This window comes from Tamandua tetradactyla, chromosome 23, assembly GCF_023851605.1.
Source record: "Tamandua tetradactyla isolate mTamTet1 chromosome 23, mTamTet1.pri, whole genome shotgun sequence".
Classification (NCBI taxonomy): domain Eukaryota; kingdom Metazoa; phylum Chordata; class Mammalia; order Pilosa; family Myrmecophagidae; genus Tamandua; species Tamandua tetradactyla.
This window is the reverse complement of record NC_135349.1, coordinates 52,614,576-52,633,511: the sequence shown is the minus strand read 5'-3', so window position 1 is coordinate 52,633,511 and position 18,936 is coordinate 52,614,576. Positions and strand designations below refer to the sequence as shown.

Here is an 18,936-nt window from a genome sequence, read left to right as displayed (position 1 = left end):
CCAAACACCTGTTTACAATAGATTCTACGTAACTGGAGAGGCCTAGGACCTCTTAGGCCGGACACACCTCTGCCACAGATGCACTAGGTGAACACCTGCTGGCCTTCACGACCACCCACGGGGTTCCCGGAATTGCTCTTGCTGGTTGTTTGCCTCCCAGGTTGTGCGGGGAACGGCCCTAAGTGGGCGAAGTGCGCGCCCTCTGAACTCTTTTCAGCTGGCGCCATCTGCTGGCAGAACGGTGGACAGAACTTGGCGAATCCCCCTCCTTGCCTTTCCTCCCGGCCTTGGAGCTTGGTTACCCAGTGCTGGCAGTAATGATTATCTCTCTAGTGTAAGCCTTTTGGGCCAGAGTTAGAATTCAGTCTGATTCTTACCTTGACTCCGTGAAAAAAAGTGCACAGGTCTTTTGTAGTTAGCCCGCTGAATTGTCACAAACCCACAAATTGGTGGAAAGACATAACCTCTTCTGTGCTCCCTCCCAGTCACTGTTACCCCCAAAGGAAGACACTAGCCCAGTCCTGGAGAGTAGATTGATTTTGCCTGTTTTTGTAACTTCTTTGACTGGAGCCATATCATGCATCATGTATGTAATTGCAAAAACCCAGGAGACTAAAGGGCACTTTGAATGTGGCAGTCACGAAGCTGCCACTCCTCCCACCACTCACTGCTTCTGCTCCCGGTCCCTCATCAAGGTAGTCATGCATCCTTGAGTAGGAAGCTTCAAACACAATCATGCCATCATTTTGGGAGATGCGACTAACCACTGAGCACTTACTTAGTTGTGCCAGATGCTGGGCTCAGCACTTTGCAGGCATCATCTCCCTTCGTTTCTGCAAAGAGCCTGTGGGTTTATCCTGCAGGCCCTAAACTTAAACAGAGAGGTTAAGTAACACGCTCACAGTTGCACAGTTAGCGACCAGGGGATACAATCTGAGAGTCCAGGACTTGCGATTCCTGCTTGATGGTACCCCGCCCCACCCAATCTGCTCTCCAGGTTTCTGTGAGTCAGTACACACTGGCACAAGAGAAGCAGCTGCTACACTTAGGCTAGTACTTTGCGAAAATCTGTTCTTTGCAGTCAGCACAAACCAGCAAGAGAGCCTGCTGCAGTTGAGCCAGCAGCCCTTGTGGAATCCACGGTCTTGGGTCATTAATTTGAATTGTTGCAGATCTCAGACCGTGGTGTATGTACCCCAGAAAAACATGTTCTTAAATTTAATCCATTCTTGTGCCTAGAGATCCATTGTAAGTATGGCCTTTGGATGAGACTACTTCACTTAAGGTCTGACATACCTCGTTCAGGATGGATCTTATGAATACAGAGAATGAATGCAAAGAAAAAGGTGAGAGAGCATGTGCCATGGAAGCAGAGGCTGAAATCAGCAGAACCTGAAAGAGAAGGAAGAGACCAGCAGACACCACCCTGAGCCTCGCCTTGAGACAGAGGAGCCAAGGATCACCAGCAGCTGGTCTTTGGGAAGAAAGCATCACCTTGATCAATTCCTTGATTTGGAAATTTTTGTCCTCAAAAAGAAATTCTCAAAAGCTAATAAATTCCCATTGTCAAAGCTAACCCATCTCGTGGTATTTGCTGGAGCAGCCTAGGAAATGAAACACAGACTTTCAGTTGTTTTATTTTCTTTTAGTGTTTTATTGAAATGTAGCATAATATAGAAAAGTGCTCATGAGAAGTGTACAGCTTTACAAATTTTCACAAGTGGAGCATACTACTGTAGCCACCCCTAGAAATTCCCTTTCATGCTCTCTTCCAAGCATGAGGTCCCCCAAGGGTAATGGCTCTCTTGACCTCAACAACTAAGATTAGCTTTCCCTATTTTTGTACTTTTTTGTAAAAACAGATTTCTATAATACGAACTCTTTCCTGTATGCCTTCTTTTGCTCAATTTTATGTTGTGAAATTCATTCATATCGTTGCATGAAGTTGTTTATCCTCATTGCCTTATAGTAGTCCATTATGTGACTCTCACAGTTTGTTTACTCCTCAGGAAAATCCAGGTAATTTCCAGTTTGGTGCTATTATGAATAGTGCTGTCATAGACATTCTCGTGCACAGAATGGGTGCGTTTCTGTTGGGTAACCATCTAGAAGTGGAATGACTGGGCCGCAGGGTATGTGTATGTTTCACTTTGTAGACCTTGAAAAATAGTTTTTCAAGATGATTCTTAATAATTTACACTCCCATTAGAACATATGTTGAAATAATCTTTTGAAAGGATGTTTGTTAGTCGAGAGTTGCTACTGGGAGGGCTCAAGAATCAGGCTTGGAGGCTCTATAGCTGGCAGCCTAACACTGAGCTCTTGGACTTTGGTGTCTTCTGACCCTTTACGCCCCACCCCCTCCATCTCCCTGGCCATCAAAGAAATGGCTCTGGTATCTGTATTTTTGTGTCAGTAGAGCTCTGTATGGGAGACTCTGATTTACTGAACTGGGGTCATCTGCCTATATTTCAAGGGAGACTGGGAAAATTAGTAACAGGAACTTCCCACTTCTGTGATGAGCTCAGGCTCTGCCTCCCACCCAGACCCCCGAAGTAAAGAATTCTTCAAAGACAGAAATGGTCTCAGATGCTGGACATCCTCAAAAAACAACAAAGGGTGTACGGGTGATTCAGTGGTTGAATGCTCGCCTTCTATGCAGGAGACCTGGGTTTGATTCCCAGACCATGTACCCCCAAAAAACCACAAACAGCCATTATACCACATTCCAGGCCTGGCTCCAATTTGCCAAGAATTGCTTCAAATTCTATCACTCATATTTCTTTTTAAGACTTGTAAGATCAAGGAATGCCTTGATCTCCCTTCCTCAATCTTCCCCCTCTCCTCCATGCTCACCTCTCCAGCCTTGTTTCCTACACTAAACTGCTTGCAACTCCCCCCTTAACTTCCCTTGCCCACCTGGAGAACTCTTGCTGGTGGTGCAGTAATAACATAGGTCCACAATCCTTTACTTGCAATTCCCAAATAATCCAAAAAGCTTCCTAGTTTGCAGAGAAAGTAACCTCCAGCCAAAGACTACCAGGAATCCACCTGTAGTTAAACAAAGTTGGGGTTATTGACTTGATGCAATGAGGAAGAATGTACACCATGGGAAGCCATTGGTGTCTCAGAGAGCATTAGAAAGGACTTATAGGATTTGGGCTCATGCTAGGTGATTTTGAGGATTCTAAGGGCTTTGTTTTGGACTGGATACTCTCAGGAAGTGGGAGTAATTCTATGATTGGATATTTTAATAAATCTCATCTAGAAGAAGGGAGGAATGAAGCAAAGTTAAAACTTTAATTGGTAAAGAAGCAGCAGTCACTCATCTTAGCCCAGATAGGGGGGTTGTTTGGTTATTTTTGTCTGAGTTCAGACATGATTATAGACTTGTCTTTTCATGTTGACTCATCCCAGTGGTAGCGTGGCTGTTGTTGATGTTCTATGAAATTATTGATGTTCAACAGGAACCCACTGAGGCCAGCTCCTAGCAGCACCAAGGCAGATAGTACCAGGCCCGTTCCTGGCTACCAGGGGTGGCTTTTCTCTTCCTTGGTGTCCCGTTTTAGCCAAGGGCTGATGAACTCAGTCATACCCAGACCTACACCATTGCCAGCAAGTTGCTGGTGAAGAGGTGGTTCCGAGCATACGATCTAATTGGACGAGGGTTAGTCTCTCCTGCTCTTTTCGGTTGCACCTGCAACTAACTCACCTAGTTACTGCAGGGTGAATGGATGGATTCTCTGATATGACGGTGACTACACAGGAGAATTGAAGACTCTAAACAGAATACATCAGCCACCTGCAACACAGACAATAATCGGAAACAAAAATGGTTATTAGTGCTGGTAATAGACCCTGAAAACAGGGATAGTTACCAATCTGAAGCCGTGACCATGTCTAAAGTCCAGCTGGTCTTTTTCCAAATAGAGATCCAAGCATTTGTTTTTGTTGTTTTTTTTTAAAGCCTAGTCACAGACTGTTCTACTTGACCTGTAGTATTAATATAATATTTACACAGGTGCAGCAGAAGTGTTTGCTCTAGCATAAATTCCCCTTTGGTTAGCTAAGAAGAATTTGAGGGTTCCATGACTATCCATGACAACCAGCTGATGAATTAACATTTAGACTGGCTGCTCGGGCTTCCAGAGCACAAGTTGTGTCATTTATGACATCTGCTAGGGTCAGAGACAAGTTTGGGGCCAGCTTATCCAGGCCTTTCATCCCTGCTGTGGAAACTGTCCTTGACATGGTCAGGAAGAGGGAGTCAGTTATCCCTCCTGGGAGTTCTCTCGGGTAGCCTGTGCCTGCCTTTTTTTGTTGTTTCTCTCTTTTTTTAAAATTAATTTTTAAATTTTTTTAAAAAAGTATAGCAACAAACGAACACAAACATTCTTAACATATGATCATTCTGTTCTACATATATAATCAGTAATTCACAATGTCATCACATAGTTGCATATTCATCACCATGATCATTTCTTAGAACACTTGCATCAATTCAGAAAAAGAAATAAAAAGGTAACAGAAAAAAATCCATACATACCATACTCCTTACCCCTCCTTTTCATTGACCACTAACATTTCAATCTACTAAATTTATTTTAACATTTGTTCCCCCTATTATTTTTTTTATTCTGTATGTTTTACTCATCTGTTGATAAAGTAGATAAAAGGAGCATCAGACACAAGGTTTTCACAATCACACAGTCACATTGTGAAAGCTGTATCATTGTACAATCATCTTCAAGAAACATGGCTGCTGGAACACAGCTCTAGATTTTCAGGCAGTTCCCTCTAGCTTCTCCATTACATCTTGACTGATAAGGTGATATCTATTTAATGCGTAAGAATAACCTCCAGGATAACCTCTCAACTCTGTTTGGAATCTCTCAGCCATTGACACTTTATTTTGTCTCATTTCACTCTTCCCCCTTTTGGTCGAGAAGGTTTTCTCAATCCCTTGATGCTGAGTCTCAGCTCATTCTAGGGTTTTTCTCAATCCCTTGATGCTGAGACTCAGCTCATTCTAAGATTTCTTTCCCACATTGCCAGGAAGGTCCACACCCATGGGAGTCACGTCCCACATGAAATGGGGGAGGGTGGTGAGTTTGCTTGTTGTGTTGGCTGGAGAGAGAGACCACATCTGAGCAACAAAAGAGGTTCTCTTGGGGGTGACTCTTAGGCCTAATTTTAAGTAGGCTTGACCTATATCCTTTGTGGGGTTCAGTTTCATATTAACAAACCCCAAGATTGGGGACTCAGCCTATTGGTTTGGTTGTCCCCACTGCTTGTGAGAATGTCAAGAATTCTCCTCTTGGGGGAGTTGAATTTTCCCCCTTTCTCACCATTCCCCCAAGGGGACTTTTGTGCCTGACTTTTTTGGAAGTCTCTGAGTTATCTTTCAGGGAAACGTGATTGCTGGGAGGGGAGGTCATTTTATGCATCTGAGGTTCTCTAACGGTCATCCTGAATGCCCAGGATAGTGAATAAGTAGCAGGAGGGTTTAACCTGATGTTCACATAAAAAGGATATTGACTAGTGTGCCGGTCTAAATCTGTGGTGGACCCCAGAAAAGCCATGCCCTTTGATCCTCATTCAGTATTGCTGGGTGGGAGCATTTTGATGGTTTCCAAGAAGATGTGACCCACCCAATTGTGGGTGGTAATTTTTGATTAGGTGATTTCCATGGAGGTGTGTCTCCACCCACTGAAGGTGGAGTTGCTTACTGGAATCCTTTAAAAGAGGAAACATTTTGGAGAGAGCTTTTTTTGGTAGAACCAAGTAAAAGCCAGCAGATGCCACCATGTTCGCCATGTGCCCTTCCAGCTGAGAGAGAAACATTGAAAGTCGTTGGCCTTCTTGAACCAAAGTTTCATTTCCTGGATACCTTAAATTGGACATATCTATAGATTTGTTTTAATTGGGACATTTTCTCAGCCTTAGAGCTGTAAACCAGCAACTTCTTAAATTCCCTTGTTAAAAGCCATTCTGTTTCTGGTATATTGCATTCTGGCAGCTAGCAAACTAGAACAACTAGGATGGCTGTGGACCAAGAGGCAGCAACAGGTGTTACTCTGGGCAGGTGTTGGTGAAGATGTGGAGAAACTGGAGCCTTTGCTCATTGTTGGTGGGGATGTAAAATGGTACAGCAGCCTTGAAAAACAGCCTGGCAGTTCCTCATAAAGTTCATCATAGAGTGACAACATGACCAACAATTCTATTCCTAGGTATGTACCCAAGAGAAATGAAAATGTGTCCACACAAAAACATGTACGCAGATATTCAAAGTAACATTATTTATAGTAGCCCAAAAGTGAAAACAACCTAAATATCCATCAGCGGATGAATGGGTAAATAGAATGTGATATATTCATAGAATGGAATGTTTTCAGCAGTAAAAAGAAATGATGTACTGATAGATGCTGCAAGATGGATGAACCTTGAAAATATCATGCCTAGTGAAAGAAGCCAGATGCAAAAGCCAAATGGTGTATGAGTCCATTGATATGAAATATCCAGGATAGGCACATCCTTAGAGACAAGAAATAGATTAGGTTTGGTTGTGAAAATGGGGATAGACTGCCAGAGGATATGGGATTTCCTTTTGAGGTGATGAAAATGTTCTAAGGTTGATTGTGGTGATAGTTGTACAACTCTATGAATATACTAGAAACCACTGAATTGTGCATTTAAATGGTATAAGAATATCTCAATACGAAGTCTAAAAAAAAATTACTACTCTGGCGGGATCCAGGCTATATTGGGAGTAAAAATATCATTTATCACAACAGGAGTGATGATAAATGTGAGTTCCCCTGTGCCGGTTTGAATCTGTGGTGGACCCCAGAAAAGCCATGTCCTTAATCCTCATTCAGTATTGCTGGCTGGGAGCATTTTGACTGTTCCCATGGAGATGTTACCCACCTAATTGTGGGTGGTAACTTTTGATCAAATAGCTTCCAAGGAGTTGTGACTCCACCCATTAATCCTTTAAAAGAGAAAACATTTTGGAGAGTCCCTTTTAGAGCCACAAGAAACCCACAACAGAATGCTGCAGAACCACAAAGCAGAAGAGTCCATCAGCCAGTGGCTTTTGGAGATGAAGAAGGAAGACGCCTCTTGGGGAGCTTCATGAAACTAGAGGCCAAGAGAGTAAGCTAGTCAATGAAACCATGTTCACCGTGTGCCCCTCCAGCTGAGAGAGAAATGCTGAACGCCACTGGCCTTCTTGAACCAAGGTATCTTTCCCTGGATGCCTTGGATTGGACATTTCTATAAACTTATTTTAATTGGGACATTTTCTCGGCCTTAGAACTGTAAAACTTATAACTTATTAAATTCCCCTTTTAAAAAGCCATTCCATTTCTGGTGTATTACATTTCGGCAGCTAGCAAGCTAGAACACCCCCCTTTTTTTTTTACTTTGTCTCTCAAGGTGGACACTGTTAAGTGGAGTTAAACTAGAGGCTTCTGAGTAGGACAAATTGACTGTTGTAGCAAGAAGGGTTCCAATATTCATTCCTGTTATTCCCAAGGAACTATTCTCTCACCGTTCTGGAGGCCGGACATCTGCAATCATGGTTTTGGCAGGCCCACACTCCCTCTGAAGACTCTAGGGGAGAATCCTTCCTTGCCTCTTCCAGCTTCTGGTGGCCCCATCCCTCTTTCTTCATATGGCTTTCCCCTCTACTCTGTGTATCTTTTATAAAGTCACTTGTCATTGGATTTAGGATCCACCCAGATAAATCAGCATGAGTTTTTCTTGAGATCCTTAATTTCATTACATCTGCAAAGATCCTTTTTCCAAATAAGGTCTTATATACAGGTTCTAGGATGTGGGCATATCTTTTGGGGCAGCACCGTTCAACCCAGCACTTTGGGGTAGGATCTAGGTGAGGTTTGCCCTCAGCAGACTGAGTCCCTGAGCAGGGTTATGTTGTATGTCCTGAGTAAGCAGGTGGTGCCAGGAGTGTGTAATGACCATGTTAAGGTGGGCCAGGAGTGGAGAGCCCATAGCTTAGTTGAGAACCTTACCCATGCACTTCCCTTAGGAGAATAGGATGAGCAGACTGCCAGGTTCTTATTCGAGAATTGACAGAGGCAGTTCCTGACCACACTAGGGGCCCAGGTGGTTTCCTTATTTTATGGCAGCTGGCTTGGGGCCTGTGTCTGTAAGACTTTTAAAGCAAGGAAGAGGCTTTGCTCAGATTGCCTGGGGTCTGGGTGAGCCCCAGCACAAAGGGAAAAGCAGAGCTAGGTTGGTGTGTAGTTCAGGCTTCCCAGGAGGCAGGACCACTCACACCATTCTCACCTCCTCTCCCCAATCAACTCTCCCCAATCAGAAAATGGAAAGTCTGTGGGGCACTCGGCCAGAGTCCAGAAACCAACTTACCTCTTCAGACTCTTTCTCTACATCCTCTTTCTATAAACCTGGGCTTTCCTAAACTCCAAGAAAAAGTTTTGTCCTGATTCTAGGGACTTGGAGCAAGTGGCCTCCATTGCTTTCCCTGCATGCTTCTTGGAAGGGTTCATCAGTCTTATGTAATCAAAGGGCTTGAAGCAAATGGCCAGCTATTCATCTATTCAAATGCTTGTGAATTATTAATTGAGCACCTACGCTGGGCAAGGATCACCTGAGAGCACCTGCCCAACTCCAGGCTCTCGGAAGCACGCACACTTGTTCATGTTCCTTGGTATCCTAGCAACCAGCAGAGACTCCGACCTGACCTCCGGCCAGGACAGATGCCATTTTCTCCCCGACCATTGTGACTTGCTGCTTCTTTGGGCCTCTGAAGACCTGTGCTTGCAGCTTTCTGGACCACAGAAAGCCACCACTCATCTCCAAGTGCTCCCAGAACCCTAGCCCAGCCCCCACCACACACATCTGCAAAATGAGCTTCTCACTCACATTCACTGAGCTGGTCAACATTGCCATCCCGCAGGGTGGGGTGGTAAACTTCCAAGCCCTCCACCTCGTGCTCCATGGCATCTTGGAGCACATCCACCTGGGCGAGCTCAAGAAGATCCTCACAGGGGATGAGGACTTCCTCCAGACCTCGCAGGCCATGTTCATTCCCAGGGAAGGGGATGCCCAGCCTATCCCAAGCCCCATGAAGAGGCTCAGCAATGTCTTCGACCATGTGGTGAACCGCATCGACAAGATGGAGTGTCAGCTGGCTGTGCTGCAGGACCTGCCCTCCACTGCCCAGCTGCTGGAGGGCAGCAAGGGGACCAGCCGGCCAGCCCAGGAACTGTGGCAGTTCATCAAGCTCCGAAAGATGGTGGAAGGCAATGAAGAAGCCACAGCAAAGGTGAGTAGAATGCCTCCAGAAGCTTCCTGTCCCCTTCCCTCTACTCCCTAGACTCCTTGCTCCTACTCCTTGTGCTTCTTTTTTTTTTATTGTACACAACAAATAAACATACATTCTAGACATACAGACAGTCTATACATGGTATATAATCAATGGCTCACAATATCATCACTGAATACATCATTGTGTATTCATCATCATGATCATTTTTTTGAACATTTGCATCACTCCAGCAAAAGAAATAAAAAAGAAAAACCTCCTACATGCCATACCTTACTCCTCCCTCTCGTTGACCATGTGTATTTAAATCTACTCAATTTACTTTAACCTTTGTTCACCCTATTATTTGTTTATTTTTTGTCTTTTTTTTTCTTGCATGGGCAGGCACCGGGAATTGAACCCAGGTCTCTGGCATGACAGGCAAGAATTCTGCCACTGCACCACCATCACCTACCCTTTTATCCATATTTTTTCTCATTTGTCCATACCCTAGATGAAAGCAGCATCAGCACAAGGTTTTCACAATCACACAGTCACATTGCAAAAGCTATATCATTATACAGTCACCTTCAAGAAACATGGCTACTGGAACGCAGCTCTACAGTTTCAGGTACTTCCCTCTAGTCTAATATACCATGAACTAAAAAGGGGATATCTGTATAATGCGTAAAAATAACCTCCAGGATAACCTCTTGACTCTGTTTGAAATCTCTCAGCCACTGAAACTTTATTTTGTTGCGTTTCCCTCACATCTCTCAACTTTTTGGTCGAGAAGATTTTCTCAATCCCTTGATGACGAATTCCAGCTCATCCCAGGATTTCTGTCCCACATTGCCAGGGAGGTTTACAGTACTGGGAGTCATGTCCCATGTAGAGGGGGGAGGGCAGGAGTGCACTTACCATGTGGGCTTAGAAAGAGAGAGAGACCACATCTGAGCAACAGAAGAGGTTCTCTGGGGGTGACTCTTAGGCCTAATTTTAAATAGGCTTAGGCTATCCTTTGCAGGGATAAATTTCATAGGGGCAAACCCCAAGATTGAGGGCTCAGCCTATTGATATGGTTGTCCCCTCTTGTGCTTCTCTTGATGAGCCCTCCCCTAATCACAGAAGAGAAGAATGGCACTTTGGAGTAAGGCAGAACCAAGGCTCCAAGCTTGCATCCTTCTTCAAATATTAATCAAGATTACCTTGTTGGTGGGAATGTCAAATGGTACAGCTGCTGTGCAAAACAGTCTGGTGGTTCCTCAGAAAGTTAATCATAGAGTTACCATATGACCCAGGAATTCCACTACCTCCAAAGAATTGAAAACAGGGACTCAAATTTTTTTTTAGCTTTTTTAAATTAATTAAGTTTTTAAAAAAATATATGACCATAAAGAAACACAATATGATCATTACGTTCTACATATATAATCAGTAATTCACAAAGGGCCTCAAACTTTTATATGTACACCAGTGTTCATGGCAGCAATATCTTCAATAGCCAAAAGGTGGAAACACTCAGGTATCTAACAGATGAATGGATGGCCAACATGTGGTCTGTACATGTAATGGAATATTATTCAGTCATAAAAAGGAATAAAATTCTGATACGTGCTACTACATGGATGACCCTAAAAAACATTATGCTCGGTGAAATGTCAGACACAGAAGGACAAATATTGTATGATTCCATTTATATGAAATATACACAATAAGAAAATCCATAGAGAAAGAAAGCAGATAGATGGTTGTCAGGAATTAGGGGGTAGGGTGGGAGAAATGGGGGTTTATTGCTTAAGGGTACAGGGTTTCTGTTTGGGGTGATTAAAAATTTTGGAAATAGATAATGATGGTGGTTGCATAACGTTGTGAATGTAATTAAGAAGAAGAAAGCATTCATGTAGGCCCTACCGTAAGACAGGTACCAGGTTAGTTACTGGGGGTGGGGGGTGAACAGGAGCTTGCAGGCTAGCGGAGCAGACAGACAGAAAGCAAGTGAATAAAAATCTGTAAGGACTAGCCATGTGAAGAGGGAGAAAAGAAAATTGTCCCCTCTTTTATAGGTGAGGAAACTGATGCTCAGAAATGTTCGTTAATTTGCTGAGGGTCCAGCAACAGTGATGGGCAGAGCAGGGAGCTGGACCGAGGTGGGCTGACTCAGCACCTCCCTGTGGTCCACTGTGCCCTCTGTCCCCTGCCAAGCACACAGTAGGTCCTCAATACATAGTAGCCCAAGAAGGAATAAGAGTTCCAACTTGACCACCCTTCAGTCGGGAGTTGACTTCCTTTTAAATTTCACCATCAGGTTTTTATTGTTTTTCAATTCTTTTTCCCCCTAACTCAACAAACTCCCTGAGGTCCATCTACTTTCTCCATGCAGATTTCTGCCTAGAACAGGAGGCTGGAGATCGGCTGCCGTCACCAGGACCCAGCATCCCTGTATGATTCCAGGGAGGGCTCCAGGGCCTCTGTGCCTCCATTAACCAAGAGAGTTGGCCTCACCTACTGGAAGCTCCTCTGGAAACTCTAGGGGAGAGCCCTTCCTTGCCTCTTCCCGCTTCAGGTGGCTGCAGTCATTCGTTAGCTTATGGCTGCACAACCCCAATCTCTGCCTCTGTCTTCACATGGGTTCTTCTCCGTGGATCTCTATGCAAATTTCCCTTTTCTTATAAAAACACCAGTCAGTGGATCATTCAGTTTGGCCTCATCTTAACTTGATGATATCTGCAAAACCCTATTTCCAAATAAGGTCCCCTTTATAGGTACCAGAGTTAGGACGTGAATAAATCTTCTAGGAGGATGCAATTTAACCCACAGCAATGGGCATCTGGTCCCACCTGACATGCCCCTTGGGGTGCCAGTAAGGATGAAACACAAGACTGTGGGGAATGTGTTCTGGAAGCACCCAGAACCCAGCTCTGGGCCCCCAAATCTCCACTTACACCCCACCTTGTCTTCTCTACTGCCAGCTGGACATCTGTCCCAGAGGGACATCTTCCCCAGAGGGACACCTGCCCCACATGTCCAACCTGTGTCTTCTTACTCATCTTCGTGATGGGAGGCAGGGCATTAGATCAGCTAACTGTGAACCAGGTGCCAGCGGACCCAGATGGCACATTTAAAGGGGGTAATTGGAGAGACCCCAAGGGAGTAGTTACAGAGAGAGATGTGGTTAGAAGAAGCCAGCAAGGGTTAGTGAAGGTGAAGTACCCAAGGCTAAGCAACAGCTGGACAGTGTCACCACCCACCAGTGATAAGGGAGGGAGCAATGAGAGGAGCTCAGCTAGAGCTCAGCTGCAGGATAGGACTATCCCTCAGAGTCCCTCCTGCTCTATGCCAGCCCAGCAGATAAACACCCCGCCTTCTCTCCTGCCATCACCTCTGGCCAGACAAGAGGACAGGGTGGAGGTGCAGTGCCTTGGGGTTAGCCTCCTAAGGCACAGAGCAGAGTGGGAGTTGGGGTTCAGGGGCCCATGGGGCACGCTTATCACACCACAGGCACTGCAAGGTGTGTGCCACACGAACTCAGAACCGAGTGCTGGGAAGAAAGCAGTGGGGGATGCTTCTGGAAAGATGGAGGAGTTCAGCAAAGAAGTGGAAGGCCTTCCTAGTGGAGGCAGTGGCATGAGCAAGTTCAGGGCATGTTGGAGGTGAAAGGAATGGTCCTGTTGGCCACTCCTTGGAGAGAGGAGTGGACGCATTACGTGAAAGCTAGTTGCCCCCTGCCTCCCACCGCGGTACTCAGACCCAGGGAGAGCATTGTGCTCAGGCGAAAGACAGGCAGGTGAGGTCAGCGTTCTCTCATTAGGGGCTGGATGTGAGCTGGGCTGCCCTAGAGAGGGCTGGGCTGGCCTCAGCAGGAGGCCCCAGGGGCCGGGGTGGGGAGGCCAGGGAGGAGGCCCTGAACCTTTTACCCTCAGGCCAGAGAAAAGGAAGGGCCCAAGAATGGGTGGGCATGGAAAGCGGGGGGTGGGGGGGCTGGGGTTGACAGTCACCATGCCAGCCACTGGATTTCAGGGGGGCAGGAGAAGGAGAAGCCAGAGGGGCCCCAGAACTTTCACTCAGGGAACTGGAGACCGGCTAAGGGAGGCCACAGTGGGGTGTGGGAGTCAGAGGCACAGCTGAGGTGGGGGTGGGGCAATGGGTTTGGCTGTCGACAGTGTGTAGAATTGGGGATAACACGTGCCAGGGGAGATCATGGAGAGCAGGCCCAGAAAAATGGGGCCAGGGACTCTGGAGAAAGCAAGCAGCTGGAGCCTGGGAGCAAGTCTTAGCGGCAGAGGTGTCAGCAAGGCCACGTGGGGAGGGGAGGGACAGTGGGCAGCACAGCCCCCCCCCCCAGCACGCTTGTTTAGAACCATGCAAGGCGTCATTCCACAGAGGATCAGTGTGTGTAGGGTGGGGGTGGGGGGTCGGACAACCATCACTGGGACAGAGTTCCCTTTTGGAGTATTGAACATGTTCTAGAATTAGATAGGGGAGGTGGTTGCACAATATTGTGAGTGTCCTATATGTCACTGATGGCCAGTTTTACATTTTATGTATTTTACTACAATTATTAGAAAGGACAGAGGCAGGGTGGCTGCATGGGGTGGCCAAGGGCAGGTGTGCATGGAGTAGCAGGAGGGCACTCAGGGCCTGGGGGTGCCAGCCCCTCAGAGGCAGCCTGGCCCCCACTCTGCCTGCCTTAATGGGTGAAGGCTTCTGGAATGCACAAGCATCTCAAGAGGTGGGATCCTGCTCCCTGCCAACTCGGAACAAAGGGCTCGTGGATAGCTCAGACCTGTCAGGGTGTCCCCAGAGGCCTGGGTGTGCAGCTGAGGAATGTCCCCACCCTGTCCCAGCTAATCGAGGTTGCTAAGGGTTACCCCAAGGACCCGTTGTCTGGGTTGCCATGGTTGCTAGGTTCTGGAAGGTGCCAGCTGATTAGTTAAGTGTCTGCACCCACCAACCAGTAAGGCTGGTGCTCCAGGTGGTTGTAGACCAAATACTGCAGATGCCAGGGTCACCTTGTCTGGATATCGCACACCCTCTGGGCTGGCAGGGTTAGTGTCCCTGTCTCTTGGGGCCCAGGACCCAAGTGAGGGAATAGAGCCCCTCAGCCAACCACCTACCCCAGACAAGGTGGGCGGTGCCAGGAGACTAGGGCAGGCACCCAGGGCTTCTCTCCTTGTTGAGAGAGAGAAGGCTGGGGGCTCCGCAGACGTGGCCGCTGAGAACTGCTCCTTTTATCAGCAATTGCCGGATTTGGGACTTCTGCATCTACCTCAAAGAGTCAGAATTAAGCAGGATTAGATTTCAGGATTTCTCAGCTTTTGTGTTAGTGACATTTGGGGCCGGGTCAGCCTTTGCTGTCCTGGACTTTGTGGAATGTTCAGCAGCCTCCCCAGCCTCTACCCACTAGATGCCAAGAGCACCCACTACTCCATACCAGTTGTGACAACCGAAGATGTCTTCAGACATTGTCGCATTCTGCTGGGGGCAAAATTGCCCCCAGTTGAAATTGTCTTGTTTAGAAAACCGGGGTTCCCATCCCGACTGGGCATGTGCTGACTCTAATCTTGAGCAGGTCACTGGCCAGGGGCCTGCCTGCGCCCCAGGTCCACCCAAGGAGTTTTCTCAAAATTGCAGATTCCCAGGCCCTGCCCTGACTCCTGATTCAGCATGCATACGCGCTCTCAAACACACACACACATATACGCACACACACACACACACACAACTGGCATCCTTGAACTTATGCTTTGGAAAGCTGCCCTTGGAAGTCTCTGTCTGTCTCTTTGAGGCCTTGGCTCTCTCATCTGTAAACCTAACTCTTGGCTGGCCGGCCTCGTGGGGAAAATGAAGGACAGCGTCAGCTGTTTGTTATTAAGATTGTTCTGTCCAGCCCTGTCTTCATGTTTTCTGGAAATGGAAATAGCTCTGCTTTAATCTTTGAATATTTGTGTTAAATTCTATCATAAGAAGGTGGTGTGATTTATTTTATCCAATTTCCCTTTCTTTTTAAAATTTTTATTGTGGTAAAATTTAACAAAATTTGGCATATTTACCATTTTTAAACTTTTTAATTGTGTGGTATAACATATATACAAAGCAAAGAAATGAAAAAAGCAATAGTTTTCAAAGCACTCGTCAACAAGTAGTTACAGTACAGATCCCAGAGTTTTCCATGGGCTACCATATGATCCTCTCTGATTTTTCCTTCCAGCTGCTCCAGAATATAGGAGACTAGAAGGAATAAATATTTTTTTTTATCATCACAATCGACTTTTTTCTTTTTTGTGTGTGAAAAATGACATATATACAGAAAAGCAATGAATTTCAAAGCACAGCACCACAATTAGTTGTAGGACATATTTCAGAGTTTTACATGGATTACAATTCCACAATTTTAGGTTTTTGCTTCTAGCTGCTCTAAGATACTAGAAACTAAAAGAGATATCAATTTAATGATCCAAATTCATATTCATTTGTTAAATCCTATCTTCTCTGTATAACTCCACCATCACCTTTGATCTTTCCATCCCTCTCTTTAGGGTTGTTTAGGCTATGACCATTCTAACTTTTTCATGTTGGGAGGGTCTGTCACTAGTATAGGGTAGGAAGATGGAACTATCTGATGTTCTGGAGAGGCTGGGCCCTCTAGGTTTCAGGACTTATCTGGTTGAGGGACCCTTCTGGAGGTTGTAGGTTTCTGAGAAGTTACTCTAGTGCATGGAACCCTTGTGGAATCTTATATATTGCCCTAGGTGTTCTTTAGGATTATCTGGAATGGTCCTGGTTGGGGGTTGGCAGGTTATGATAGGTAGCAAGATCTAACTGAAGCTTGCATAAGAGCAACCTCCAGAGTAGCCTCTCGACTCTAACTTTCTCTCTCTGCCACTGATACTTTATTAGTTACACTTGTTTTCCCCCTTTTGGTCAGGATGGAATTGTTGATCTCACAGTGCCAGAGCCAGATTCATCCCTGGGAGTCATCCCCCACATTGCCAGGGAGACTTTCCTCCCTGGATGTCATGTCCCACGTAGGGGGAAGGGCAATGATTTCACTTGCAGAATTGGGCTTAGAGAGAGTGAGGCCACATCTGAGCAACAACAGAGGTCCTCCAGAAGTAACTCTTAGGCATACCTATAGGTAGACTAAGCTTCTCCGCTACCTACATAAGCTTCACAAGAGTAAGCCTCAGGATCGAGGACGTGGCCTTTTGATTTGGGTGTCCCTAAAGTTTGACACAGCTTCAGGGGATTTCCTGATGGTAAGGTTTAGTAGTTACATATTCTTTCTCTCATCCCTCAAGGGACTTTGCCGATATTTTTTGGTTATTTGTTTAATAGTATACTGTAGGATATATTCAGGCATTACAATAATCTATACAGGATTAAAGGACCTCTTTCTTATTTTGGGCTTCCTGTGTTTCAGCTGTTCAGATGAGCTATACAGATAGGTTGAATTAGATTATGCGCAACAGAAAATTTCAGTTCCAGATTAACTAAACCTTTCTTCCTTTGGTCTCAAAGAGTATTTGTGGTTCTAAAATATAGACACTGTCTTCCTTACCCCTATGTTCTGAATTACTTTAACCCCAACTTGATCAGCTTTGTTCTTATGTCTAGGTATCAGGTTATATATGTATATATAAAACAGCCTCTTGAAATCCAGAAATAATAATTATCACTCCAGACTTAATGTGTCTGCTATAAAAGCTTACAATCTAGGCCCCTGTTTTCTTATAAGCATTTTCTAAAGAAGACTATACCATTGCATTTTTACCATTTTTAAGTGTACAACTTATTGACATTAATTGCATTCGTAATGCTATGCAACCATCACCATCTATTTCCAAAACTTTTTTATCACTCCAAAGTAAAACCCTGTACCCATTAAGGAACAACTCCCCTTAACCTTGGATATATGAACATATGTTTTCATTTCTCTTGCGTGTATACCTGAAGGTGGAATTGCCAAGTCATATGGTCACTCTATGTTTAGAGTTTCCCAAAATCAGCTGTACCATTTCACAGTCCCACTAGCAGTGTATGAGTGTTCAAATTTCTCTACATCCTTGCAACCTGTTAATCTCTTTTTTATTAAAGCCATCCTAATGGCTATGAGGTGGTATCTCATTGTGGTTTTTATTTAAATTTCTCTAATGCCTAATAATGTTGAGCATCTTTTCATGTGCTTATTGGCCATTTGTATATCTTCTTTGGAGAAATGTCTGTTCAAGTTCATTATCCCATCCTCCTTTTCCTTTTCCTTCCTGGTCTTCCCAGTTCTGCTTTTTTTTTTTCTAATCCATTCTGCCAATCTAATGGTTTTTCTTTTTTAATGCAGTTTTGTTTGTTTTTTTTTAATTTTTATTCATAAAATCAATCAACATACAATGCAAACATTTTAAAAACTTTTTTATTAATTAAAAAATTACAAGAAGCACAAACATTCCCAACACATACACTCAGCAATTCACAATATCATCACATAGTTGCATATTCATCATCATGATCATTTCCCACACATCTGCATCAATTCAGAAAAAGACATAAAAAGACAACGGTAAAATAAAACAAAAACAGAAAAAAACAATTTTACATACCATACCCCTTATCCCTCGCTTTCATTGATCACTAGCATTTCAAACTAAATTATTTTAACATTTGTTCCCCCTATTATTTATTTTTATTCCATATATTCTACTCATCTGTTCACAAGGTAGAAGAAAGGAGCATCAGACACAAGGTTTTCACAATCACACAGTCACATTGTGAAAGCTATATCATTATACAATCATCATCAAGAAACATGGCTACTGGAACACAGCTCTACATTTTCAGGTAGTTCCCTCAGCCTCTCCATTACATCTTGAATAACAAGATGATATCTACTTGATGCATAAGAATAACCTCCAGGATAACCTCTTGACTCTGGAATCTCTCAGTCATTGACACTTTGTCTCATTTCCCTCTTCCCCCTTTTGGTCGAGAAGGTTTTCTCAATCCCTTGATGCTAAGTCTCAGCTCATTCTAGGGTTTTTCTCAATCCCTTGATGCTGAGTCTCCGCTCATTCCAAGATCTCTGTCCCACGTTGCCAGGAAGGTCCACACCCGTGGGAGTCATGTCCCACATAGAGAGGAGTAGGGTGGTGAGAATGCTTGTTGTGTTGGCTGGAGAGAAGGGCCACATCTGAGCAACAAAAGAGGCTCTCTTGGGGGTGACTCTTAGTCCTAAATTTTAAGTAGACTTGACCTATCCTTTGCGGGGTTAAGTTTCATATGAACAAACCCCAAGACTGGGGGCTCTGCCTATAGCTTTGGTTGTCCACACTGTTTGTGAGAATATCAAGAATTCAACTTGGGGAAGTTGAATTTCTCCCCGTTCTCACCACTCCCCGAAGGGGGCTTTGCAGATACTTTTCCACTCACTGATCGAATCACTCTGGGATTCATCAGGGCATCACTCTGGACAAACCAACAAAATCTCATGTCCGACCGGAGATTCCAAGTACTTATGGCATTCAATCAAATTATCTACATAAGTTATATTAGGAAATGCACTAGTCAAAATATTAATTTTGTAACAGATAAACATTTTTTGCTTTAGTCTCACACAGGAGGTGACATTTTAAAATATTAATTACCATCTA

At 44.7% G+C, this 18,936-nt stretch overlaps 1 protein-coding gene across 5 annotated transcripts in view; it reads left to right on the top strand.

Annotated features, from left to right (window-relative positions):
* Window positions 1–18,936, top strand: part of C23H16orf96 (chromosome 23 C16orf96 homolog) — a 97,966-nt gene that overhangs the window by 3,816 nt on the left and 75,214 nt on the right. For 3 of the 5 annotated variants that reach the window (XM_077141930.1, XM_077141929.1, XM_077141934.1), the window contains exon 2: window positions 1,240–9,313. The exons of 1 other annotated variant lie outside the window; for it this stretch is intronic. In XM_077141930.1, the coding sequence (XP_076998045.1) occupies window positions 8,894–9,313 (420 nt within the window). In that variant the 5' untranslated portion in view covers window positions 1,240–8,893. Of the gene's footprint in view, window positions 1–1,239; window positions 9,314–9,348; window positions 9,924–18,936 lie in introns of those variants that run through there. One more of the 5 variants, XM_077141931.1, reaches the window with a different exon arrangement.